The 27,701-nt window shown below is 39.1% G+C and overlaps 1 protein-coding gene across 7 annotated transcripts; it reads left to right on the plus strand.

Moving 5' to 3' along the window:
* The first annotated feature begins 4,884 nt into the window (after positions 1-4,884).
* AP4E1 (adaptor related protein complex 4 subunit epsilon 1) lies at positions 4,885-27,116 on the plus strand. 7 transcript variants are annotated; one of them, XM_074917104.1, is made up of 21 exons: positions 4,885-5,056; positions 5,530-5,601; positions 6,456-6,579; positions 8,701-8,774; positions 10,154-10,275; positions 11,130-11,289; positions 11,860-12,026; positions 12,619-12,692; positions 14,751-14,873; positions 14,963-15,072; positions 15,361-15,500; positions 17,126-17,238; positions 17,371-17,489; positions 18,212-18,514; positions 19,259-19,373; positions 20,442-20,577; positions 21,728-21,983; positions 22,722-23,297; positions 23,660-23,844; positions 24,658-24,815; positions 25,270-27,116. In XM_074917104.1, exons 1-21 carry the CDS (start codon positions 4,895-4,897, stop codon positions 25,428-25,430), a joined length of 3,450 nt encoding a protein of 1,149 aa, XP_074773205.1. In that variant the 5' UTR covers positions 4,885-4,894; the 3' UTR covers positions 25,431-27,116. The 7 variants fall into 7 exon arrangements, with proteins under 7 accessions (XP_074773205.1, XP_074773206.1, XP_074773208.1 ...); XM_074917105.1 differs by having other exon boundaries at positions 22,722-23,192; XM_074917107.1 differs by lacking the exons at positions 4,885-5,056; positions 5,530-5,601 and adding exons at positions 7,263-7,514; positions 7,807-7,914 and having other exon boundaries at positions 6,465-6,579.
* Positions 27,117-27,701: the final 585 nt, after the last annotated feature.

Here is a 27,701-nt window from a genome sequence, read left to right on the forward strand (position 1 = left end):
CCCCGGCGCGGCCACCCCCGGCGGCGGCGGTGAGATCGGGCCCTGCGGAGGAGGGCGGTGAGGCGGGTGCCTCCACCGGAGCCCTTTCCAACGGGGCTGAATCGCACCGGGAAGGGCCAGCCATCAGGGATTCCCCTTCCTCCAGAGAGAGGACAGCCGGAGTCTGATCATAGCAGAGCTTGCGCTTTCAAATTTAGAATCTGAAAAAGCAGCACCACAAATAGGCACGTCAGCTAACTCCGAGCATTTTCATGAATTAAAATTTAGTCCTTGCAGACAAAGAACATCAACAAACCCCTAGGGATCGGAGGAAGACATTTTCACCGGTTTATGGCAGAACAAAGGATTGCAGCGGTAGCTCTTTTCAGAACTATAGGATCTGCTTCCAAAATGGGAGATAAATCACAGCGGTTTTTCCTTCAGAAAGACCTCATCATTTTGTAGTCATAAATGTGTACATGCAGGGGTCAGCTGAAAACACTTTTAACATCAGAAATCTCAATACTCGCTAACTGCTAAACGAAAGGGCTAAAAACTGTTTGAAGAGATTAAAAGGATCAGTACTTTTACAACTGAAAACAGGCACGCAGGGGAACTGCTCAATCCCTTATCAATGTGTAATACAGTATAAACTAAGAATACAAAAAGAGCAGGAAAAGGATAATTAATTGGACCACAAGCACTAAAAAAATTTGCAATTTCTTCTTTTCCCTCTTAGCAACCACTGTATTTAATAGTCAAGCCTTTGCATGTAGTTTAGATGAAACAGTGATAAAATCTGATGCTCTAGTTTCCATCAGACTCACTTCTATAAATTAATCTGCCTGTGATCCACAGATCCAGAGCGATGAAAGTAACTCCCCAAAATGCACTGATAACCCCAGAATCCTTAATTGTAGTCAGGCTCCTATTCTTGGAGCTGTACCAGCGTTAGGAATTATAGGATAGTCTAGATAAAAACCTTTCAAGGATAGTTATATGTAAGAACAAAATAGCCTTATTTATACATTTCCTGGTAACCTACAAGGAAAAGGATTATACTAAAGAGAACCTTGCCTCACTTTAGAAGCACAGAAGACAAGCAGCTTCCACAAGAAAGTGCAGACTAACCTCTTCCCCTGCCATCTTTAGCATATATATACATATATATATATATATATATATATATATACACACCCCAACAGGAATCTCAAAACTACAGATTACTGATAGAGAAAAACTAAAATATCAATTCTTACTGCAGTGTGGCTTGGTATTCTATCCCAGTTTTGTATTAATTCAACAGTTCATTGCCTATCTGATGTTCTCAATGTTTAAAAATTGTGTACTCTCTCTCCATTTACCCTTCCTGGTGTTTTCTTCTATACCACTTGAACATTTACTGCATTGTAAGCATGCAGTCATTTATGGAACTCTACCCATTTAATCATTCAGACAAAAGTCACCATACAATACAAAAGCCGTAAATGTATTTTAAACATGCTGAAATCAAGACAGCTGTAAAGCAGTGAGATCAGAAAAGGAACGCTGATGACGACAGGGCAGAGAAGTTGTTGGTTAAAAATACACTTATTGATGTGTCTCCATATGGCTTTTTGTGTAGAATGTCTGATTGTGTTCAAATGTGTTTATTTTACATGACATGCTACTGTTTATGTGATAAATGTTTCTATTTATGTCAAATATTTTCTATACTATTTCCCAATTCTGTGCCGTTTGTTCCTTCCTTCGTGCTAAATCACGTCCTGCCTTGCCAAGCCTCTCTAACAAGAAATGATGCAGAAGGAATCTGTAGGGGCCGGGACTGATGGTGGGGAGAGAATTCAAAACCTGCCACCGTCAAAAGAGTAGGACTGCAACGGCCACTCTAGTTCTTGGAACTGGAAACAAAAAAAACACGCCAGGAAAGCCAACCCTGAAACTTCAGATGCAAACCACTTCCCTGTGGATGGAGACACAGACAGAGGCACCAGACTCTCAGCCCCTTGCTGTGACAGCCAGCACAGAGCACACCTGCAATGCCATGCTCTGGTTTCGCACGTGTGGCCCGGTACTCCTTGCTGGTGCATGGGTAAACTTGTACAACGTGTGGCAGATAATACATAATCTCTGCTAATTATGACAAAATATGGTTAATCATCACAGAAAAATGATTGGGTAAAAGCGCCGCCTTTGTTTCCCACTATATCTCTGTTTTCATTTGGCATCATCTACATCATCTACTACTACACATTCCTCTTCCCAGCGCAGAGACAATACGGTGAAGAGCATAAGCTCTTCTATTTTGGATTCTATTTTGGCTCATATACAATCAACCCTTTTTCTATTCTAAAACTATTTATTTCCAGTGATGATTCATGAGCCAGAAAGAATACCACTTGCCTACGAGATGCCAAGGAGAACTTACAGGAATGGCAATTAGAACGTGTTTTATTGTGGTGAGTGCAGTTGATACGAAGCCTCGAGAACTAACTGAAACGCAGCCTTCCAGTGCTATTTTTGCAGTTGTTTTATAACCACACTTCAAGGTTTTTTCATCTAGCCGATGAAAACAGAAGGCAGATGAAAGCAGAAAAAACGAAACCAACCTACCATCCCACCTTGCCAAGTTTATACCTAGATGACATTCCTTACTTCTGTGGATTTGCTTTTTCTACTTGATCTGATATTATGCTGAATCATATACTAAATATTCTAGGGCTTAAAAGGAAAAAAGAATGTTGAAAGAGTTACTGGTGACCTTTATGCAAGGGATCAGATTTATCTATAATCCTCTGACCATGTCATGTATGCACATGTGTGTGCGCCATGAACAGTCCTCTCGACCTCAATGCAGTCATCAACAGCATGAGAAATTAAACACGCATAAGCCTGAGGGTTTGTACTCTACAAGTCATTTCACATATTTATTTGTACACCAACTAAGGGGAAGAGAAGGACTTCAGACCCTAGAATCACTAAAAAAAAATCAAAGCTACTGAGATTTGAGCATTTATTCACGTTCTATCAGCTTTACCAGCAGCTATTCCTATGCTTGCTGAACTTAAGTTTTGCTCTGCAAAGCTTAAAAGCTTTTCTAGCTTCTACAATGTAGTATGTCTTTACACGAGCAATTCTTAAATGAGATATTCTTAGCCAGTTCATTTCGTAAAATAAACTTTAAAAATTACCAGTCCAAATCTTTCAACTTAGCTTCAAGGAGGAAGTGCCAACTTTTAAAACTACTACTTCAGTTTGTTCCTATTTGGCTTTTTTTCTGATAATAAATCAATATATAGCTTTGAACTTCAGCATGATTTTCTGACCAGACGTATGTTGGAGATGGAGGGATAGTTTTTCCTTGGAAACACATAGCTCAGAAAGGATTACTTCAGTTTCTTCCCCATGCTTTCTAGGAAAAAAAAAAAAATAAAAATAATCACCTCTGAACTGCAATACAAACCAGAAAATGTCAAGTATTTTTGTTTCAGAAAAATGTGTGTAACTGGAAAAGGCCGATGTGGGTTTCTAAAATGGAATTAAGCATCCAAAACTACATAGATACAGTATTATTTTAGTCTGCTGTCTTTGGCGAGGCGATTGAATTGGATATTTAAGTGGCACTACACTTTTCATAGGAAAAGTGAAGAAAAAATGTTAAGTACAATAAAGACTATCTGAATATATCTTGTGAATTGCAGTGAATTACAATTCACTGAAGATTTGGAAAGGCATATCCTAGCCGATCAGGTACACACGACTGGGTTTGCTGCACCAAATAACGGAAGTTATCTGGCACCCTTCTTTCCCACGCTCATTTCCCTGCTTTGCTGGTGAGTGCCCAGTTCCATCCCAGCCACGGAGTCCTGCGGCACCCCCCTACGAACCAGAGGGGATGTCACGGTGTCAGGGCAGAGCTGAGACACGGCCTGTGTCTGACAAACCAAAGAGGAGCTTTTTCTGTTAATGGAAATCACTCCTCGGGGTACCAACTGACCACAAGTAGCACGGCCTCTGTTCATTTAGCATCTGCAACTAGTCCTGTCAGCTACGGCGACATGAATCTAACCTTAATTTGAAAGGCACAGTATTATGAAATGACAAAAGTGGCATCTAAAGAGCCAGAAAAAAACTGTAATCTTTAACCTTGGAAATTCACACCTTACTTTTCACGGATAAGAAATCCTTTGTTTCATTTGCAAGAGCAGTGAATCCAGAGGTCGCTGCCAGGAGCTACGTGGACAAAACCTTCCCAAGACGCCAGACCCTGCTGCCAGGGGAGCGGGAATCGCCTCAGCACAGCTCCTCTGGGAGCCTCTCGACCTCGCTCAATCTCTAGATGTTCCCACCCGCACTTTAATGTCTCACATCAGCATCTACATCCTAGCGCACTACTCCCTTTCGAAACCCACCTTGGAAAGTTTTGGTGATGCTGACAAAAACAAAAGAGCTCCCGCAGCCCACGCCCGGGCTGTGCTCGCTCGGGGGGCACCGGCTCTTATCTCCACGCCGTCTGGGACGGGCAGACCGCGGGCCGCAACCCCCGGAGGCCGGGCAGCGGCCGCCGCCACCCCCCGCCGGCCTGACCCGCTCTAGACGCTGCTTCAGCTCCACCTCGCGGCGCGGCCGGCGCTATGGCGGCCCCGGCGGGGCGGCAGGGCCGGGGGCCCGGGCAGCGCCCCTCGAACCGCCACCCTCGAACCGCCACCCCCGGGGCTCCCGCCCGCCCCTCCCGCCTCAGGCGCCATCGCGCCGCTCCCGCGCGCCGCCCCCTCCGCGGGAATTGCCGGCGGGCGCGCGGCCGCCCCGCCCCGCCCCTTCGCGAGCCGCGCAGCGCCGCCCGCCGCCGGGCGGACCCGGAAGTGCGCGGCGCGGCCCCGCCCCTCCCTTCCGGGCGGCGGCGGCGGGAGCGGCCATGAGCGACGTGGTGGAGCGGACCCTGAGCGTGTTGCCCGGGCTGCTGGGGCAGCACGACCCGGGCACCGGGCCGGGGGGCGCCGGCGGCCCTGGCAGGGTTTCGGCCACCTCCCGCCTTGGGAGCCTCATCCGGAGCATCACGGCGCTCACCTCCAAACATGTACGGCTGCGCCCCGGGCCGGGCCTCCTGCGCCTCCCGCCGCGTCGGAGCGGGCCGGGGCCGGGCCTCGCCTCATCCCCTCCCTTCTCGGTCTCCGCGGGGTGTCGGCGCGGTGCGGAGGGGCGCTGCGGGGCCGGGCTGGGGGCCTGAGGCGCCGTGGCGGGGCGCCGGCCTCTCCCCTCGGCCTCGGGGCTGGGTCCTGGGGGGCTCCGGAGGCCGGCGGCAGCCCGCGGGGCGGTGCGTGTGCGGGGGCCGCCGCCTTGTGTGGGGCGCGGTGCGGGGCAGCGCGGCCGCGGAGCGATCGTTGCCTTCAGGGCCTGAGGCGAGCAGTCGGCGGTTGCTGCCGCGGGAGCGAGGTGTACGCGGGCTTTGGGAAGACCCCCCGGTACTGTTAACGGACGTGTCTTTGACTTTGGCTTTATATTTTTGCCTCCAGAATTTATGCGAGATTGAAATAAATTAATTTTTTCTAGGAAGAAGAAAAATTAATCCAGCAGGAGCTAACCAGTTTGAAAACGACAGTTTCGGCCCCCACCACGACGCTTGTAAGTTCTGTTAGTGGCTGCAGGCTGTGGGAACAGCAAAGGTGGAGAAAAACAGTGTTCGCACTCTTTTTGCCAGGTGGAGTGTCCAAGTTATGTACGTTCTAGCTATTTAATCGTCAGCGTTAAGAGGTACCAACGTCTGCGGTTTTGCAGCACGGTTAAAATAGCGAGGACACGGTGATTCTGGTGTGAATAAACTGTAGACATGTGGTGCCCAGAGTCAGTCGTTCTGTAGTTTCTGATATAAGTGGAGACCAGAAAGGGGATAGGTGATGAACTGCTTCCATCGAATCATGTTATTTGCACGCTGGTTTTGTTCTTAGTTGTGTTGTGCGAGAAGCTGTGCTTTGTTGTATCCACTGTTGCTCATGTCTGAGTTGCAGGAGTTGATACATTCTGGTTTGATTTAGTTAACGCGTATCTCAGTCCCACGAGTGAGAATTTGTGAAGGGAAAAATAGTTTTACCTCGCACGTAGTGAAAACCCATCCTAGGTCAGTGTAGTGACCGATAGCAATTTGCATTAGGAGTGTGATCATCGAACGTTTCGGATAATTTGTATTTTTTTCTGTTAATTGTAATTAATCTACTATTGATTACGTGCATGCTGATAAAAACAAGGTAGCGTCTTTAAAGATAGCATATGGGGAGTTCTGCTCTTACAGTCAAAAACTAATACTGGCTCTCAGGAGAGTTTTATAGCAAAGGAAAAGTTACAAGTACCCTGATTTTAGAAAACGTGTGTGAATGTACATGTTTCTATCAGATAAAGTCCTCTACTTCATTAGAGCAGTGAAAAAAAGCATAAAACATATCTGACTTAAAATTCTGAATAATTCGTTTTTGGTATTTCAGAGACTGATGAAAGAATGTATGGTGAGACTCATCTATTGTGAAATGCTGGGGTATGAGTCTTCCTTTGGATATATCCATGCAATCAAGCTTGCACAGCAAGGAAATCTTTTGGAGAAAAGAGTTGGTATGTGCATGGAGCTGTAGCCTTAATATTCTCAAACTGTATTTTTAAAGTTTCTTAGGATTTATGTAAATTCATGTAAAATACAACTAACTTAAAATGTTTTTCTACTTTCTTTGTCTTGTTTCATAGTCTCTCCTCTAAAGATAACTAAATCCTTAGTTTGTGATCTGTTCTGTATCTGCTTGTAGAACAGAAGGCAGGGGAATTTGATTTATTTTAAATCGGTTCTTTCATTGTTTTTGATTGTGGCACCAGTAAACAAGTAATTACGAGAAATTTTGTTAAAAAACAAAACAAGCTGAAAATGAGTTTGTCAGGATCTGATTTCTTTAAGTACTGTAGGACATGCTTAGAGAAAGATGTTGATGTCAGACGTTTATCAGACAAATATTTTCTGTTTTGGTGCTTGTAGGATTTTTTTTTTTTTTTAAGTTTAGAAACAGTTGTAGGAAATGAGGCAAATAGGGCGATCCCTGTAGCATAGGTGCAGAAGTTCCTGAGGAAATCTGAAAGGCTAGTTCTTAGAAATTTCATGCTGTTGTGATTTCCTTGCCTGCTAGTGTGGCTATTAACTTGTTTCCAGTAGATTGAGTTTGAAGTAGCTGTCAGCCTGTCTCGTCTGGAGAATTTCCTTGCAGTTGCTGATTCAACTGCGTAGTGAAGACATTTCTTCTTGTTTGCAGAGAAAATGGTTTAACTCCAAGCAATACTATGTCTGCATACACAGAAGGAAGGCAGTGTCTTGCGGGATATGCTTGTTTGATATCCTTTGTTTGAATTTCATCTGGATCATCTACTGAAGTATTGGAGTTTCTGAGAGAATGCGTTACAAGTGATGATTTAAAGTTGCTTTATCCCCGAGTAATGAAAGCCAGTGCACAGGTGCTCTGGTAGGGATTAAGAAATTGTCTTCACCAAACCTGGGAGGGCAGGTGGTAAGCTGTTTTGAAGAAAACTTTGTGACCTTTGTAAGTGTCAAGAACCAATGTTTCTTATTAACTGGTTTGAGACCTTTCCATGCTAGGGCTCTTTTTAAGAAGGCTTTGGTGAAGCAACATTTTTGTTTGGTTGTTTTTTATTTTTAAATGCAGATGGCTTAAAGTTCTCTGGACACAAAGCGCCCTTAAGCTTTGGTCTAGTAAAAGGATGGGGGGGGGAGGGTTGGGTGGTTGTTGTTCTGCAGTTATATATGATATATGAGGATGACCTTGTCTGGTTTTGGTGCAGTGTCCCAAGGTGTGTATTAAGGAATTGTCAGTTGACCCAATCAAGATGGGTTACTCTTTTAACCAGTGTGAGCCTCTGAGTGAGTGAGAGCAAACTCCATTTTTGCAGGTGTGCTAAGCTGATCAAGTTTGTGGTTTTACAAGCAGATAGATCAATCTGATAGCCCAGACGATACAGTTATTTGTATCCAAGTTCCTTATTTTGATCCCGAAGCCCTGAATGAACCAAGATGTTTAAGACCCATCTCCATAATACAAATACTGTCATGAGTTGTGACGCCCTCCCTACCCCCTATGCTTTAAGTCCTTTAGTTTAAAAGGAAGAGAGGTCTTGAAGAAAAAAGTTTCTGGCGGGTTTCTTTCCTGGGGTTCTTGAATTGTTTCTTCCTCGTTAAGAAAGAACAAGGGAGTTCTTGGCATAGGATGGTGAATTTACCTTTCCGTATTCTAAGTTAAATATAAAATTTATTTGAAATTGAACTTTTTTTTTTTTAAAAAAGAAACAGATATGAAGAAGTGCATTTGTGTTGTCTAGTCTAGCAGCAATACACTTTTCTCTGTGTAGAGAAGATACTAGTATTCCAGGAAGTGTCTTTGCATGGCGCTTTTGACTGCTTTTTATAAAAATAATGTCTCTTATTTCTCACAGCTTATGAATTCTTAGCGCTTATTTGTTGAGCTTTACTGCAACTTAAATATAACTGGTTTGCCTGGAAATAAAAGAAGGTTGTCTGCTTGATATTTAAAACACGAGCAACTGTCATCCAGCAGTGGGGTTTTTTGTTGGGTTTTTGTAACTGAGTTAACTTTTCTTGTATTATAGACAGTCTTAAGTTTTCTGTCGTGAAGATACTTACTGCTTGAAAGAAGTAATGGAGGCTGCTTTCTTTTATAGGTTACTTGGCAGTTTCTTTATTTCTACATGAAAATCACGAACTGCTACTTCTACTTGTGAACACAGTTGTGAAGGTACAGTGTTTTTGGAGGGCTGGAGGTAAACTAAACTTGGACCAATTCTTCCTGTTCTGTGTCACACAACATCTAAGCTATGTACTCATTAGATTTATCTTGCTCTTTTAGGTTGCTGTTTCTTCAATTAACAATGAAAATTTGAAATGGCTTTCCCTGGCTTTTAAATTTAATCTTGGCATTCCTGCTGTTGAAGCCCTATTTTTAAATTTTCTCAAAGGAGATACACCATAACATTTTCTTTATAAAATGTACCAATCATTTTCAACTCCAGGAGGAGCCAGGCATGCATATTTCAGTGTAAATTTTTGCTTTTAGCTGACAGCAAGTATCTGTTTGGCTTCTTTGAGTTCTTTTGATAATTGATAGAAAGTGGAAATATGCTTTGGAGTGACATTGAAAATCTATTACCTAATAAATAGATGTCATCTCCTGTATTACTACCTTTCACATGGAGCAGTTATGACTTACAACTTTCTGTGTAATGATTGCTTTTATATTACAATAGGCCAAAGTCACATAAATTATAGACTGAAAGTGATGCTTATTTTGTTGCAATTAAAAACTGTTTTATACTCTTTAAAAAGCTGACTTGAAACCAGTAAGTATATAAAAAGAAGTGAAACATGAGAACAAGGAATTAAACCAAAATGAGAACTAAAACCTATCTGGGACAAATAGCCAGAGCAAATAATCATGTCAGCTGGAAATCTTACATGTTTCATTTGTTTTGAAAAATAATTCTAGTCTTGTATTTCATGAATTCATCCATCTTTTTTTAATTTAAGGTTACAGTCAGCTATATCAACTATTTTCATTATATTTGGGACAGACTGTGAATTTTTATTCTTTCTTTTGTAGAACATTGTGTGTAATTTGCATTCGCTCTTAGGGAGTAGGTAATATCTCATTTTAGTGTACAAATATGTAATTGGCAGTATAATTAAGCTTGCTCTTTTTTAATTCTTTGGGCTAGATCAAAGTCACTAGAGAGAATAGTGTTGAATTCTGTGAGAAGTGACTCATCTCACTGATTGAGCTAGGAACTCAGCATAGTTTTGCAATCATCAAACTAATGAAGTAAACAAACATTGATTGGAGCTCTTATTTATTAATCTTGCTTATGTTTAAAATACAAATGTAGTTCTATAACACAAATGTGAGAAGCTGCTTGTTCCTTCTTCCTGTAAAAAAGAACCCGATGAGCTCAGTGAGAGCTGACACTTCCCAAACACGAGCAGACACCAGGACGCCTGGCAGCACGGTGCTTGCTGTAGGTGGGCTAGATCCAGACTGCTTGGGAAACATTTGGGGTATTTCTGTGCAGAATTTACAAGTCTAAACAAAAACTTACTGTCTTATTTCAATGATTGTGACAGGACTTACAGAGCACTAATCTAGTAGAGGTGTGCATGGCTTTAACCATTGTCAGCCAGATCTTTCCACGGGAGATGATTCCAGCTGTTCTTCCCCTAATAGAAGACAAGCTCCAGCATTCTAAGTATGTTTTCATCTACAGAATTTCAAGTGGCATTGTACGGTTGAATTACTTAATTTTGTAGGTAGTTTTAGTAAAGTGGTGGTTTTTTCTCTGAGTTGTTTTTTCTAATCGTTACCTCAGAAATTTGTACTCTCTTATCTTTTCTCTTGGATTCTTGTCTCATTCATTTGCAATCTTGACTGACTATTGGATAGGTATTAAGTTTTCCATAACCGGTTGTGATAAGTAAATGTAACTGAATTTATCTGCTGGAGTCCTTTTTACAAATTTGTGAACGAAGAAGTGTTTGTAGAGTGAGTGGAGAAGCAGATGAAGATCCTTGATTCTTTACTGATAATTTTTTCTATAAAGCTGTTTATAGAAACTTTGTTGCTAAAAAGTGTATCTGCAGATACCAACACCCTTGAATTGTTTGATTCTTAATTTTTAATATCCCGTTCACAGAGGCTAACATCATAGTGTTGTGTTGATTACAAAGGGAACTGCAGAATGAACTAATTCTGTGACTCCTAGACACGTGGTTTTTTGGAGCTGCACAGGTGGCCACAACAGATTAGCACTGGCCAATTTCCCTGTTTATTTGGTGGCCATTCTTCTGAATTGTCAATCTGCTGTCAAGCCCTACTATGCTTTTAAGTTTGATTTGTCACATCCTTACTTAGATGGTATTTGCAAAGAAATATGTTATCAAATGTGTAAAACGTGTTCTCATCTCTCTCCAAATCAGGAAGTTCTGATTGCTGGCAACGTAATTCTACATTGCTGTAGAAATAACAAATGCAAGTTGCTTTGTTAAGTATTTCAAATACACAGGCAGCTTCATTTTGTTCTGTGTAAATCTCATTTCTCTTTAGGGAAATTATCCGAAGAAAAGCTGTTCAAGCTTTATATAAATTCTATCTCATTGCTCCTAACCAAGTTCAGCATATTCATGATAAGTTCCGGAAAGCCTTATGTGACAGGGATGCTGGAGTCATGGCTGCTTCTTTGCATATTTATCTTCAAATGATTAAGGTAGGCAAAGAATTAGGAGCAATATTTGTGGTTTGGTTTTTTTTAAATACAGTGTACAGAAATTTTGCAGAAGAAACTTACTTGTAATTGTTAGAAAAGTTAATTTATGTGATCATGATTATCTGCGTTGTGTTTGTGCTGGCTCTCAGTGTAGCTTGACATACCCACTGGTATGATCTTAATGTTCAGCGTTATTGGCATCCTTAGCTAGAGGTTCTAATTTTTACAGTGTGTTCAGGGGGTTGCTGGAATTTGTGGAGTGTGGTTTGTTTGGGGTTTTTTTTAACTGTTGCCTTCAAGTTACATTCACTCCCTTTGCAAATGTGTGAGAAAATAGCATAGGTTTAAAGTGAAGGGCTTACGGATGTTGGGGGATGAGAAGTTTGATTTAAAGAAATGAAACCATCGGTGTAGGTATTTTGATCTTATGCCAGCTGTGGATTATTTTTACTTTTGAGGTGCTGTATCAAAATATTTGAATTGTATTTCTTTTGAATATTTGTTGAATTTGTTGGATATTCAAATTTCTTTTTAAAATATTGGAATTTGTATTTCTTTTTCCTTATGTAGGAAAACCCATCTGGATACAAGGACTTGACTGGAAGTTTTGTCACTATCCTAAAGCAGGTAGTGGGAGGAAAGCTCCCTATCGACTTCAACTATCACAGCGTGCCAGCACCGTGGTTACAAATTCAGCTTTTAAGAATATTGGGGCTGTTAGGAAAAGATGATCCAAGGTAACCAGATATTTCTCTGTAGTTAATATTTAGAAGGTACAAAGAATACAGTCATGACCTGTACCGCATAGACAGCTTTGTTTTGTTTTTATAAGAGGATTTCAGTGTTGAACTTCTTTAAACTTCTTTATTTGTTGTTAACCAGTACAGTGACCAGATAATTTTTAATCTGCAGAATTAATTACCTAGCTTCTGGATGGGCTAAACAATCAATTATCGTGGAATATGCTTGAAATATATTTTTGCTAGGACTTCTGTTACTAGGTTACCAAACAATGTGTGTAAATTTGGAGTAAAGATACTTTGTTTTGTGAGGACCTGGTTGTCTGATCCTTTTGCTGTTGATGTTTTGGGGTTTTTTTTTATACAAGCAGTGAGGGAAGCGTTTGCAGCTTTCAGAAGAAACATTTGCCACATCACAAGAATAAAACCATCTTGTTAGCTGCCATTTAGAAACATGTTAGAGCTCTTCATGTTAAAGCACATATGTGGATGTGAATAATTTGTTACAGATTTCTATACTAGTGTTTGAGCTGTTTGGCAAAATAAGGCTACATGCTTGTTGGTGATACAGATTTTTTTTTTAAAACAGGACAAGCGAATTGATGTATGATGTTTTAGATGAATCTTTAAGAAGAGCAGAGATAAATCATAATATTACATATGGTGAGTGTGGTTATTTTATGTAATTATCAGTATTTGGAAAGATTGAAAATGTGAGTAGTTGATCATTATAAACTACTTATGCAGTATTTCTGAAAAATCTAATTATATTCTTAATAAACAACTGTATTCTTAAATGTCCAACTAGTAAATTGTAAAACAAGTAATATGTTGCTGTACAGTGCAACTTTCTATCATTGAAGTAAAACATTTTTATTTCCTGGGAATTCATCTTGACTCAAAAGCTTAAAATGTTTGCGTTGTCTTTTGCCCTCAGCTTCTTCCCAAAAACTCTTACTGAACATAGCTTAAGTTGAAAAAAAAAAGATAAAAGAAAAAACCTAGTGGTACAGTCAGTTTATTAGAAATGCTTAGATCTTCTTTTCCCTGGCCTGAGAAAAGCAGTGAAAAGTGTGCAAGAGTGACAGCATCAGTTCTACACAGCTGTAAAGGGCTTTTCCTGCAGCCAATAAATATGCAGTTAATAAAATTACACCTCCAGGATTCAGTGATAGTGGTGCCTGCAAAAAAATGGGTTTGACGCACATCTCAATTTAAACTTTCTAGGAGATGGTAGCTGGCTATGTTAATTCCATTATGCTCTCAGAAAGCTCTATTTGTTGCTAGAACAAAGCAAAAGGAATAATTGCACCGTGAAATTTTTTCTAATCAAAGTTTAGTAATTTATTTGGATTTTTTCTTTGCCTTCCTCTCCTCAGGTCTTAATACCTCCCCAAACATCCAGATCTGATGTTCTAGAACTCTACATTAAGAGCTGCTTCACTATTAAAAAATCCTAAAAGCTCCCATAATTTTGTTGTTACAGTAGAGCCTCATAGGTGTTGCCAAAGTACCTGTGCTAATGGAATGGAAAGAAAATGGAGACTTCTGAAAAAAAACCCCTCAAAAAACCCAAAATCCCAAAAAACAACCAACCACTGAGAGGGCAGGAAAGGAACATGGCCCAAAGCTCTAATGCCTACTTGATATATATTTTGTAAAGCATTGTGTAAGCTTCACTTGCACTAAAAAGGGAAGCTTTGAAGAAGATTTTTTTTCGGTAAATAATAAATGAAGAAGCATCTGTCAGATGTTTAGTGTATTCGGTGTATTGCTTTTATTCTTTTAGGCAAGAACGTACAAGATACTGGGAGGTGTGTTGCCTTATAATGCAGACAATTTGCACTTGCAGTTGCTAAGAGTTAAACATTAAATCTGTTTTAAGCACTTAAGGAGCCAAAAAGTATATTATTATTTATACAAGGACATATATTTTTAGGTATATAGTTTTGTTCACATTTATAAACCTTCATTGATGATCCCAGACAAAAGAATGCAGCTCTGAGTGATTGCTCTTTCTTACACAAAGTCCTTCATTATTGCATCTTTCTTGCTTCTTCTAGGAAATTGAGTTGTTAGTCTTTCTCAGATTTAGTTTTGTAATGCTTAAGAAGAGTAGGTGGGTAATTTAGTTAGAGATTGAAGTACAAGAACAACTGAAAATTACATCATGATTTTACTCAGGGAGAGTAACTTGGTCTGAACCTTTGCCTGAATTGTTGCTGCAGAGGATTAATTACTTTCCATGTGTTGTTCAAGTTTACTTCTAGCTTTTTCTCAAACAACTGCACAAAGTTGGTTTTATTAAAGTAAGAATGTTCTTTGGATGATTTTGGCTATTGGTAGTAGCTAAGAAATCATGAATTAATTGAAAAATATTTTGTCTCAGGTCCTTTATGGTTGCCCATTGGCTTTCTAAAGACAATCCTAGCCCAGTTCCATGAGCAACTATAGGAGACTTCAAGGCTGGAAGAACTTTAAGGACAGAAAGTTGTCTGCACAACTGCAAAGCCTAATAAAAAATACGTATATAGTAAGAGATAGTCTTCCATTTTGTTTTTACTTATGTCAGTAGGTACACTGCAGTTAGATTCAGTGGGGATGGGACAGCACTGCAGTTCCTCGATACAGTCAGTGAGTTTGCTTATTAAAAATTTTTGCATTATAAAAGTATTTAATACACATTAATTACATGTCTTTTTTCCCCCCCTTCCCCTGCAGCCATCTTGTTTGAATGTGTCCAAACAATTTATACAATTAATCCGAAATCTGAACTACTTGAAAAGGCTGCCAAGTGCATTGGAAAATTTGTTTTGTCACCCAAAATTAATTTGAAATACTTAGGTAAGGATACCTGATTTCATTGAGATGTTTTTAATTTGGTCATAGCAGTATCCATTCTCTTATATCCCTTCCAATTACTTACATTCTAGGTTTAAAGGCTCTGACCTATGTTATCCAGCAGGATCCTAATCTGGCACTTCAGCACCAAATGACAATAATTGAATGTCTGGACCATCCAGATCCCATTATTAAAAGGGAGGTCAGTGAATTTTTAAAATCAAAAATTAAGTTAATTTTTAAGATGGGTGATAGATTTTTTTTTTCTAAAATGAGTAGCGTAAAAGGCATACTGTGTCTCGGATATTGTGAGAGAACAGTTACAGATAATATTAATGTGACAACATATGTAGATAAGCAGTATATTTCATTTAAGACTTGCCAAATGCAGTTGCTCAACTTGGCATCATACTAAAGTGCTTCTGTTTGCCTGTTTCCTTTTTTGAGTCATCAGAGCCAATTAAATACATTTTTTTGCTTTCTCTTTCAGACTTTAGAGCTTCTCTATAGAATTACAAATGGGCAGAATGTCATTGTCATAGTTCAGAAGATGCTTGACTACTTAAAAGAAAGCAAAGAAGAATATGCTATCATCAACTTAGTTGGCAAAATAGCTGAACTAGCTGAGAAATATCCTTTTATTTTTCCAAACTAGCTGAGAAATATCCTTTTATTTTTCCAAACTAGCTGAGAAATATCCTTTTATTTTTCCAAACTAGCTGAGAAATATCCTTTTATTTTTCCAAACTAGCTGAGAAATATCCTTTTATTTTTCCAAACTAGCTGAGAAATATCCTTTTATTTTTCCAAACTAGCTGAGAAATATCCTTTTATTTTTCCAAACTAGCTGAGAAATATCCTTTTATTTTTCCAAACTAGCTGAGAAATATCCTTTTATTTTTCCAAACTAGCTGAGAAATATCCTTTTATTTTTCCAAACTAGCTGAGAAATATCCTTCTATTTTTCCAAAACTTTGGAGTCAGAGCTCAGGCAAACAACATTTATACCTTTCAAAGCATCTTTCATGATGTTTTGAAGTAGGAGGTGTTACAGCTGTGCTTTCCATGCTTTCCAATGGAAAAAACATACACAGAAGAAAATGCATACAGCAGCGACCACAGTGTTTCACAGAGAGAAAGTAATGGCACTCAAAACACTTGGCTTTGGAGTTTAGTATTAAAACCTCGTGTTTTTAAATTAAAATTTTGATATATTGCATGGAGGTGCCTCAGTGCTACATTGAGTGCTGTTTTGTAATTGTGGGAGTGATCTTCCTATCGGGAGAGCATTTCGTTGGTGTATGGGTTTTAAGAATAACACACTTTCAATAAATAAAAGATTCTTTAACTATGCCAAAAGTGCTGATTAGGGATTTGGATCTGGTGGACATTGCTGTTAGACTTGCCATTGCCTGATTTTCTGTATGCTTGTCTGAAAATTTGGAGTGCAAGCTATAACAGAGAGCTGCCTCACCATCCCGTTTGTACACTGCTTGGCACGGACAGTAGTGTACAAAAAAGCTGTACTGTTGAAAATTTCCATTCAGTAAGTGCAGAAATTTCTGGACTGTTGAAAATTTCCATTCAGGAAGGCAGAAGCTAACTTTCAAAGTTAGTAAAGGCTGATCAAATCTTAAGTATATATAAAAAAAAAAAACCCAACCCAATGTTACTTTCTGTGGAGTATTTAAAAATCTATTGGTTTTAGTACATCGACAGCAAAACACTGCTGAAAAGAACTGCTAGTCTATCACTGATCAAGTGGTACTGGGTAAATGAAAGATTATGCTGGAAAGCTAGCATGGAACAAGTGTGAACTGAAAATACACAGCAGGGCAAGTTTCCAGAGCTAAATCCTTGTGTGAACGTGTCTGTTCCTACTGCGTGATGTCTGTTTAAACTCTTTATTTTTCACTATAACATTCATGCACAAGTTAAGATGTATTGGTTGAGAAGCCAGCAAATTACACAGAATGGATAGCTGTTAAGTTGATGCACAGGCTTTTTCAACAGGGCAGTAACTTAAGGCTTCTCTGCTTGAGCCCCAGTTTTCATGATGTTTACAGGAAACACTTTATAAAAGATACAGGAATATTTCCTCTTCAGTTAGATTGAGCTGATATTTGAGCATCAGGCCCCAGCTGACTGAGGAGAGCAAGATGTGTAGCTTATTTATGGACAATTTCCTTAGGAAACACACTAAAAAAGAAAGGAAAAGTTATGCCTTAGCACTTTATTCCTTAACATCTGGACACATATGCCCCTGACAACGAGTGGTTCATCCAGACAATGAATGCTGTGTTTTCAGTTGGCGGCGACGTCGTGCATCCTGATATCCCAAACAACTTCCTGAGACTGTTGGCTGAAGGTGAGTAACGCAAGGAATGCTCCGAAGAGTTAGACCTGTTCCTTAATCATCTGGCGCTTTTTTTCTTAAAATGCACTTTGATGCGAGGTGTTATTTGCATTTCAGGCAGAGTATGTATTGTTTTCTCTCTAGGATTTGATGATGGAAAAGAAGATGTCCAGCTGCAGATGTATGCAGTACAGTCTTATTTAGCATTACTTGAAGAGGAAGATGCGTTGTATCCACAGAAATTCCTTCAAGTTATGAGTTGGGTAAGGTAGATGCACGGGCAAGATTGAATATGCAGATATGAGGAAACTGTTGAAAGGTGGTGATGTTTCAAATAAAGATTTTTAACTTTTATTTTTAGTCATGAATATCCTGTTCTTAGTTGAAGTCAAGATAATATGCTGAAACCTGTTCTTAGTGACCTCTTGGTGCCCGAAGACTGCTTAGCTTGCCACAGTTTGTGGAAAAGCTGACTTGCTCCCTTTGAGGCAGGTGACTTCTGGAATGGTTTAGCAGCCACATGAACCTGACTGCGTGCTGAGAGCCTTTCTGTCTTCATCAGAGCTAGGCCAGATGTGGTTGTGAAATCCATTTTTAGCCTTGCAGGTGACTGGCCAGGTGCTATGCTAGTATTGTCTGGTACCTGGGTAAGCTTCAGCTCCCACCCAAGGAACAGGCTGCAGTGTGAGTAAATCATGTTTTGGAAGGGCCCAATTGCTATGTTTAGCTTTCTTTCAAGACAGCTGTTTGATTTTTAGGAAGGTAAAAGTTAGAGTTGTCCGAGGTAAACACAAAGGTCACTTCAAGCCCTTGACATTTAAACCACAAAATGGTGAAGAAATAATTTAGAATGTGTTTAAATAACAGATTGTTGAATGTGAGGTGGATTTTATTGTGTTGCTATTTAGTACTATATTCCAATTTCAAAACTGAAAGTGCTGCTCTGCGTGACTACACGCATATTTTGTCTGTTCTTTGTGAATAGGTGTTGGGGGAATATTCCAGCCTTGTTACAGATGTTGATCCAGAAGTTATTTTGACAAAACTACACAGTCTGCTGAAGAAGACCTTTGTTACTTCTGAAACTAAAGTGTGGATAATGGCTGCAGTCACCAAGATAGCATCACGTACCTCCTGTTCAAAAACAGTTGACAAACTAATCCAAGAATTCAGCAACTCTCTAGATACCTGCATGAGACAGTATGCCTTCGAGTTGAAGCATCTGTGTGAAGACAAAGCACTGATGAAAACCTTGCTTCCCTTTGATGCTAGTTGCGGTGACATGGTGGTGAGACAGCTGCAATGTTTAATCTTCACAAATCCTCTTTGTAGTTTGAGGGGTCGAATATTTTAGTAAAAAAGTATTTTCAAAATGAATATTTGACTGTTCTGACTGTTGCCAGGTTCTAGTCTGCTTAAAGTCAGTTTTCAGAAACATGCTTTTTCAGGCATATGTGATGAATCATACTGTCCTATACTGAAAGTTAAAGAACCATGGTGTCTAGTTAGTAAGCTGGAGTAGCTTTTAACAAACTTATTATTTCATATGCTGGTTTATTTTTTTGTTTTTAAAGACAAGTTAGGCCTGCTTTAGTGTTATGGTACTGCTTTTTAATTCAGAGGATTTGCCTCCTGTTTAAAAGCTATTGATCTCGGCACTGAAATGTCCGTAATAAATGATGGAAAATACTATTGATATTGCTGAGGTTTTTGAGGGGGGTATTTTTAATTCAGTATTTTCATATAACGGTAGGATGAATGAACCATTTTGGGAAAATTCCACTCTGATATTTTTTTTTTGTGTGTTTAGATTGAAAAAAAAATTGTGGAGGAGTTTAAGTTACAACTCTCTAGCTCAAAGTCTGTTTCAACATACTTGCTTAATAATTTTTGATAATACAGCAGATTTACTGGTAGATATGGGAAATGAGACAGATCTTGCTTTGTGGATGAGACACAATATTCTGGTAACATCAGGCTCAGGTATAGAAAATATTTTTCTCGCTTTCTCACTTTGTTTAATCCCATTTAGGTAGATGCTTCCTTGTCTTTTCTGGATGGGTTTGTGGCTGAGGGACTTGGTCGTGGTGCAGCACCGTATAAACCTCATCACCAGAGACAAGAGGAGAAACTTTCTCAGGAAAAAGGTGACTGTTAGTTTACTGCACTTATTAAATAGCTGGTAAATTGCTTGATAAGTATTAACAAACAGTCTAAGTGTACTGTTTATATTCTTTCTTAAAGTAATGTTATCTTAATGCATTTCTTGTCTGTAGACTTGAAACTCAATTTAGAATGTAGTTACCCATCTGTCTAGCTGGTATATGTAGCTGTTCATTTATTATAGGTTGCTTTTCTGCTGAGAATGTGTTACTATAATCTCTGCTGGTCTATGGGATCTGAAATTTATGGTGATTATTAAAGTGAAAGCAAATGGTTCCTGACTTTACTATACTGAGCACTTAGTCTTGCCTGTGGATTATTTTTAAAAGAAGATTTTTTTTTTTTTGAGTGTGCAGGTTAATGCATACTTTAAGCCTGCTAGAAAATTCAAAATTTTGGTGGAGAAATGTTGAACAAGGTTGAATATGTTAGAATTGAATATTCTATACTGTTTTTTTTCTGTGTAAAGCCTAAGGAGGGATGCAAAGAAGAGTCTGCACTCTGTTTCATATGTAACAATGACTGCTTACATTATAGTCCAACAATTTTTAGAAGCTATTCAAGCTACATTTTGATTCATGAAACGTAACTAAGGTGGCTGTTTCTGAATCCTGATTTGCAAGTTCTGGTGAAAATGATTTATCACCCAGGGTGTCAAGTATGTTTGCAAAGCAGACGGTGATGTATGGACATAATGCTGTGGACTCAATGTTGTTTAGGCTTATGAACAAATGCAAAAGCTCACTTATTTAGATCCAATACAGTACTTCTCTCTACGAGTGCTAAGCATTGTCAGACGTTTCAGTGATACGCTGTAAAATCACTGTTTCTGTTTAATTATGGTATCTAAAATACCAAATGAATACACGCTTCAGATAAATCCTATGTCTAAAAAACTTGAGACCAGAAACATTCATTTTTAACGAGGATAGGATCCTGAACGGAAAGCCTGAGAAGTGCAACACTACAGCATATCTTTTTTTCAGAAAATAGTTTTTCTTTTTTACCTTTTTATGCCTCATTGTAATTCTAAGATTCTGTCTGTCTTGCAGCTCTCAATTTTGAACCTTATGGATTGTCATTTGTTTCAAGCGTGTCCTCATCTGGTGTCACCGGTAGACAGTCCCCCACTGGTTTATCTTTTGGTTCTGATACCTCTGGTAATAGTGCTGAGACAGGGCACAAAGAGTGAGTTAATTTGCGTTTGAAACGAAGTGCATTTCAGCCTCTGTTCTTGTCAGTATCATGTGTCTTTGCTTCCTGATTTACGTGGAACTAAAAAGAATGCAGTTGGACTTGGAAACCTCTTATCACGTAAAAAGAAATTGAAATGGCGTCATCTTTGAAATAACTAGAAAAATGCTATTGCGGTTACACTGTTTTTCCACTTTCTCCACAACGTGGTAAAATTGGCTATTTTGGAGGGTGTTTTAAAAGTAATGTATGACATTACTAACGTGGTAAAATTGGGACAGGATTACTTGATGATTACATGATTAAGTATTTTTTTTTTCCTCTGGCTTCCTTATTTTTCTTACAGGCTGTGCTTAATGTTTTATGACCTTACAATAATGTACCTTTTAAGGAAACTATTAGATAGAAGTGAGGCTAAGATTGACAGATACTCCTCAAGTTTTAGAACACTACAGATAAACTCCACATCCATGGTTTCGTACGAATTAATAACTGTATCCTAGTACGCAGGAAGCCTTGGAAGCATTTTCAGATTCTTTAAGCAGCTGGTGTAAGAAAACTTAAGTGAGGCTTTTAGGTGTAGGACTTGCAGCATTTTAGCCTGAGTCTGTTGAATGAACCTAGAGTTTAGGGGTTTGAGAACATGAAGGTTTTTTGTAAGAAATACCACGTTTTAGGTCTCTTCTAATTTTCAGTCTCTTGCTTTAAAACTTAAACTATTTTTTAAGGAAAAGCAATAGAACTATTTAACCGAATAGAACTATTAACAGAATCTCCCGGGGGGAAAGATAGATTCACTTTTGAAAAATGATTCGAATACATTATAAATGTAATCTGAAACTCTGGATGGACTTGGCAAGCGCAGTCTACTACTGGCTGCAGGTGTCTAATGCTGTCTTAAAATAGGTCTGTACTTAGGACTATATAGCTTAGGCCAGGTCTGCATTTGCAGGATGTTTTAAAAATAATGCATGACACTACTAACATAGAACTTCATGCAGATGTGAAGTGTTTGATATACACAGCAAGTAGTAAAATATAAAGTACTAAAGGTGTGAATGGTGTTTTAAGTCGGGTGTTGGTATGTTTTTAGGAACGGGATGTTCATGCAGTTGATCCTGCTTTGTTTTCTTTGCCATTTTAGGACAAATACTCTGAAACTTGAGGGAGTACGCAAGCTATGGGGAAAAGAAGGCTATCTTCCAAAGAAAGAAAACAAAGTAGGAAAAGAAAATGAGCCACAAACGCTTTCTTGTGGCACCTTATTAGCAGGGCAGGTGGGTGAATCTCCTGCGTTGCAGTCTGATCAAGTTGCCAGCCTCTCAGAGGAGGACAAAGAGAAGCAGCAGTTAGCATCAACTTTGTTTATTGGTCTGGGATCGAATGCTGGTGTCAGTCTGGTAAGTGGTTCTTTTGAGACTTACTGGTTTAAAGTTTATGTATTGCAGCTATTTATATGTAAATGAAGATCAAATTAGTGTTGAGGCAAAAACTGAGTCATTGGAAAAACTTGAAAATCACTTTTGTAATCTGATAATTTGTTAAAAACCTGAAATGGTTGGATATTACTTGATGAAGCAGCCTCTGGAGCAGATCTGATTCAGTAACTAGAACTCCCCTCTGTTTACATGTTGCACTTGAGAGTTTTAGTCTCAGTCTTCCCGAGCAGCTGTTCCTTGACCCACCTTTGCAGAGCTATTGGTGTTCACTTGGCAGTAATGCTAGAGTTCGACGCCCTGTGTCAAGACCATTTTTTTAATGTACGATAATATGCAGAGCATTAAAGAATTCACCATTAGGTAATTCTTTTAAGACCGGCATTAGCATATCGGCCAGCTCAAATCTTACCACTGCTTTAACCAGAAAATGTTTCCCTATGTTTTCTTTTTGATAGGAGCTTTTAGTTTATGTTTTAGAGAACCTAGAGTCATCCTTGCATTATAGGCTAATCCCGTATCCTGTAAGAAATACAACAAAAGCATGTTTCTGGATCCCTTAGAATGTTTGGAATCTATTTGCATGTGTCATCTGAATCGATTCCTTGGTCATTATTTGTCCTTGCTCATGCTGTTAACAGTAACACAGCTGATTGCTAGAAGCTTCACCAGCCTGTTTTTCAATTTGTTTTTCCTTTTCAGATGGGGAAAGTGGACACCACTATTCAGAAGTTCAAAAGAAAATCAAAAATAAATGAAACTCAAAGTAGCGAGGAGGTGTCAGACTTCCAAATTAGTGCTGCTTCAGATTTTGGTCCCTTACTTGATACTGCACCTATTAACGTGGAAGACTGCGAGGGAAATACACACACAAGGCTAAGAAAATCCTCTCTGTGTTCTTCAGATATTGTAGAAGAAAATTTAGCATTTGAAACACCTCAGTCCCTAAAAAAATCTGGGCTGGATGAGAGACTTTCAGATAGCAGGCTGTCACAGTCATCTTTGTTTGCTGATAGTAACATGGAAATTTTTCAGCCTTCTCCAAGTGCTCGGTGTGAAGGTGCCAGTAAAACACCCTTGGTCCCTTCCTTGCCAGAGGAGTTAGAAGACCTCACTCACTCTGAAGTCCTGGAACTTTGTCAGAGTGATGCCTTAGCTCTGCATTTATGTAAGGTGTGGACAGATGACTCTCTGTTGCTCACCATTTTTGTTTCAAATAAAACCACTTCTGCACTTAATGCTGTGAGTTTAGTGTTTGAAGAAGCAGAATATTTTCAGGTGAGAAACTTCGTTTCCGTTACATTTTAAATTCACTTGGCACTTTTTGGGTTTTGCTTGCATTTAAGCGTTTGGTATTTGGTTTAATGTAATGGTCATGCCTTTTTCCTAAATACTGTGCATTTCTTTAAATACTGTGGTATGGCCATTACATCCTAAAGGGGTAGTGAAAGAAATCTCTATTCTAAACTTAGTGTCATTTGGTAGATGATAATGTCCTCGATGAGAGCTGAGAAATGGTGGCTCTGTTCACCGGCCAAATAGTCCAAGAAACAATTGAAATAAAAGGCACTTACACAATTTTATAGCTGTATCTTAGCCACTTACTCAATATTCTATATTGCTTTTAAAAAATGATACAGATTTTGGAGAGTCCCACCTACCAGTTTCCTGTAATTGAAGCTCAGTGTGTGGAACATTGCCAGAAATGTGTGTGGATGGACAAAATCTGTACACAGGGAATTCTTTCTGCCTCTGTTCATTACCAGTCAGAGCTGGAAACTCGCCTTCAGTTTTCAATAACTTTATCGTTGTTGGACTTCATCAGGTAAATAAAATAAGCTGCACTTTTAAAAAATAAGTATTAGACAAGGTCAGGGTAATTTGGGTACTGATTATGAAAATGTAAGGCTTCATCTTGAGCAGCTAATCTACTTGAGGTGACTGTTAAAGGTAGTAAATGGTGATTTATACACTTATGAAAAAGGGGCAGAGTTCCAGGAAGAAGTGTAAAGCCACCGAGACTCTTGACAGTAGCTGCAGGTTAGAACAGTCCTGAACCTACAGAATGTGTTTTTGAGGAGGCCAACAGGACTGAGCGAACGGAAAGGCGTGCTGATTTGAAATATGGCATAGCAGAAACGTGCCAAACTGGAATAAGTGATTTGGGTACAGAGACCCATACCTCATATGAAAAGGCTGACAGACTTTTTCAGGAGAAGAAAGCTCGTTCTTTCCGTTTTTGAGCACTGCATTTATTTCAGGAGTAGAAGAAGCAAGTGTTCTTTTTCCAGTAGAGTTTTCTGTTTTATAGTGAAATCCACCTTGCTTTCCATAATAAAGCATGCACCTCATTGAACTTGTTGAATTGCTTTCAGTGAGCAGATATCTCAACGCCATTCACTTTGGCCTTCCATTTACATAGAATAATGTTTTTTGTTTTTTTTAATTTAGAAATTTAAAGCAAGGAATAGAAACTTTTTTAAAAATGCTAAACTGGGAAGGGTCTTGTTTAAACAATGTGTATTTGCTTATTGCTTGCTTTATTGTTCAGTTTTTTTCCACATGTCATTTTTTTTGAGAGACACGGATACTCTGAATAATGCATTTTGCTAAGATATGTGGTGAACCTATTTTTTAGACCAATGGAAATGACTACAGAAGACTTTGGGAAGCTGTGGTTATCCCTTTCTAATGATGTGAAACAGAATATAAAACTGTCATCTTCTCAAGATTCCCTTTCAGCAGCTATGAATACACTACAACAAAAGCTGAAACTCCATATAGTTGACACTATAGGTGAGTGGAAGTACGCTGTAAGGTGGCTCACAACCTGTAATTTGTCCCGGGAAGATAAGTGCATGGGAGCAGGTATCTTAGAGAGTTTTAGGCAGGGAATGTTTAGCAGCATAGTAAACACAGGCTCGTTATCCTGTGGACTTGGACTCACTCAGGGATGCATGTGAAGGCTGATGTGAAGGAACAAGTGTACAGCAGACAATAAATTCTACAAGGGAGCAAACTCTTGCCCTGTGAAGAGTTTTGAACAGGACAAAAAAAATGGGAATGAAGCTATACGGGATTGCATTTGGGAGGTGTGGGTTTTGGTGACGTGTTAGAGGAGTGGGGGTGAAAGTAGAAGAGAACAACAGAAAGGGAGTTCGAGACACAGATACATTTTTTTGTGAATTGCACTATAGCTGTTGTTATTTAATTGTTAGTTAATTTCTTCTGTGGCCTCTTTTGTTTTAAGGTAATGAGGGAATACTGGCGTGCCGGCTGCTCCCATCCGTGCCCTGCCTGCTGCACTGTCGTACTCACTCAGGGATGCTGGCTCTGTGGTTCAGGTCACCTTGTGCTGCTCTTCCAGATGGTTTGCTTTACCAGTGTCAAAAGGTGATGGAGGAATCCTAGTGACAGTAGTGCCTGCCTTAATCATTTGGTGTGTGAAAAGCAAATCAAAGACTTGCACAGATAATTACCAAAGCTAAATGAATAAACTGCTGCTCAGAAGTATTAAAAGTTTTCTTCCAGCTGGCATATGTCCTGTGGACTTGAGGGGAAAGAACAACAACCTAAATTACTCCTGCAAAAACATGCTCAGGACTGTACAGTGACTAACAAGCAATCCATTAAAGTATTGTTACCTGTTTAAGTGAAATGTATATTTCTTAATTTTGTTGTAAATGACTGAAAGTATTTATTTTTATTATGCAGCTTTTATAGATGCCAACAACTACTCCTCATAGCAACTACTTAAATATGATTTTAAATAAAACATATTTCCATTATGAGGTCAGACTTGATCAGTTTTCCAGAACATCTGATTTTATTTTAATAATTTTTCTAAAGCTGTTTTTAAGCACTGCTGGCAACAAGGCCTGTATTGGTGGTTGTATAAAGTAACTTTATGTAGCAACAAATGCATGTTTTGAACATTGTTGAAGAGATTTTAGTGAGCAAGACGCTTCCCGTGGTGTTTGGTATTTCCCGTTTAAGCGGTAACACCTAAATAGGTTTTTGGTGGGAGGCAGGCCTGAGAAATTGTATGGAAGCACCTCCTGGGGGATGAACTAAGGCCCTTCAGGTTATTTCCTGTCTGCAGCTCTTCCTGCCTCATGTTTCAGTCACGTTCCCTTTCCTTAGGGGTCTGTGACAGTCACTGAATATTTGTGCATGTCTCAAGAATTAGTTTGACGTGGATCGAGCCTGAGGTGACTGGGCTGGAGGTGGTTGGCTGTGGACACGTTCACTAGTTAGTAGCTGGTTACCGGACACGTTCGTTGCTCTCCAGTCAATCCTAAAAATTTAATCTGGCCAATATCTCTCTCTGTGAAAATTGACATGGAGGAAATTTTAATTTATTTTCACTCCTAGTAATTTCTAGCCTCGGTATGACTCTTCAAACCTTTGACTTGCCCAGGTGTGGCTGTTACTGTGAGCGCACGGCTGGGAACTGCAGTAAGGCATCAGGGGGATCTAAATCGGAGCAGCACACGTAAACGTGTCTGTCTCAATTGTCTCCTTCCTGAAACCTCGCAGTCTTCAAAATCCACTAATCTTTATTTAGATGCTCAATGAAAGCTTTAACACTGTTTAATATTATTTATAACTGGTTATGTTTTTTATTTAAAAGCATCAAAGATTGTGTACACGGTTCAGATGTGGTATAAATGGATTCTACAGCAGAATTCTTTGTGTTTAGCAGGGATAAGGAAATTCTTTGTTACATTTCAGCATTACTGTTTCTCTCCTGATCAACACTGATTGTAAAGCAAAAAAAAAAAAGGTATTCTGTTACTTTGCTAATGTTTTGGTAGATGTTCATGAAATCATCATGAGGAAGTTAATGTGTTAATAGTTTGTTTTCTTTTTTTTGTCAAGCCACTTGTGTTATCACGAGTATAATCATATTTTATTGCTGTTTCAGTACCCTCTTACTGAGGAATTGCACTGAACCTGTAAATATACTTAATGTTCTGCATACTTTAATGTTTACTTGGCACTTCATGACAGTTTATATAAATGAAAACTGATTTATAGCGGGATAATTTCCAGCGAGCTATTTCCCTGCTGGTAAATCAGATCCATGTTATGCAATGGGACTGTTGTAATCATATGAACTATAATAGAAGTATCTGTTTGTGGCCTATGCATTTAAACCACTTCAGCAATGAGATGTTAAATGTTCTAGTGTTTAAAAAGAACAGCAAAAGACAATATTGCCTTCTGTTGTTCATGTTCTTTATAACCTTGTTCACCTTATGGATAGTGTACGTTGAGCTGTCAGTATGCGGATTCAGAGAGCTTTATGTTAACATCACATAAAGGACTTTGCAGGGAGTTGTACCTGTGTCAGTCTTTATTTTTAGATAGCCCAGCAAATATATTTTTCTTAGTTAGTCACCATCTCTGCGTTTCTTGCAGTTTAATGAAATTCAGTTTCATTTAAAAAAAATAAAATAGCTTGATACTTGCTAAATATTCTTTTCTACCACACGCAGCAGTGTTTCTGCGTGTTAAGAACTACGTTCTACTCTAATTGTTTCTCTTTGCCATCTGAACAGTGATAAAGAATGTAACATTGCAAAAGTCTTGAATCCACTGGTGATGGTGCCAGCTCACATTATTCGATCTTTTTGGAATACTGCTGGATTGTGAGGTTTGTATTTTAGGCATGACGGG

The sequence above is a fragment of the Athene noctua genome, chromosome 13 (assembly GCF_965140245.1).
Source record: "Athene noctua chromosome 13, bAthNoc1.hap1.1, whole genome shotgun sequence".
Classification (NCBI taxonomy): domain Eukaryota; kingdom Metazoa; phylum Chordata; class Aves; order Strigiformes; family Strigidae; genus Athene; species Athene noctua.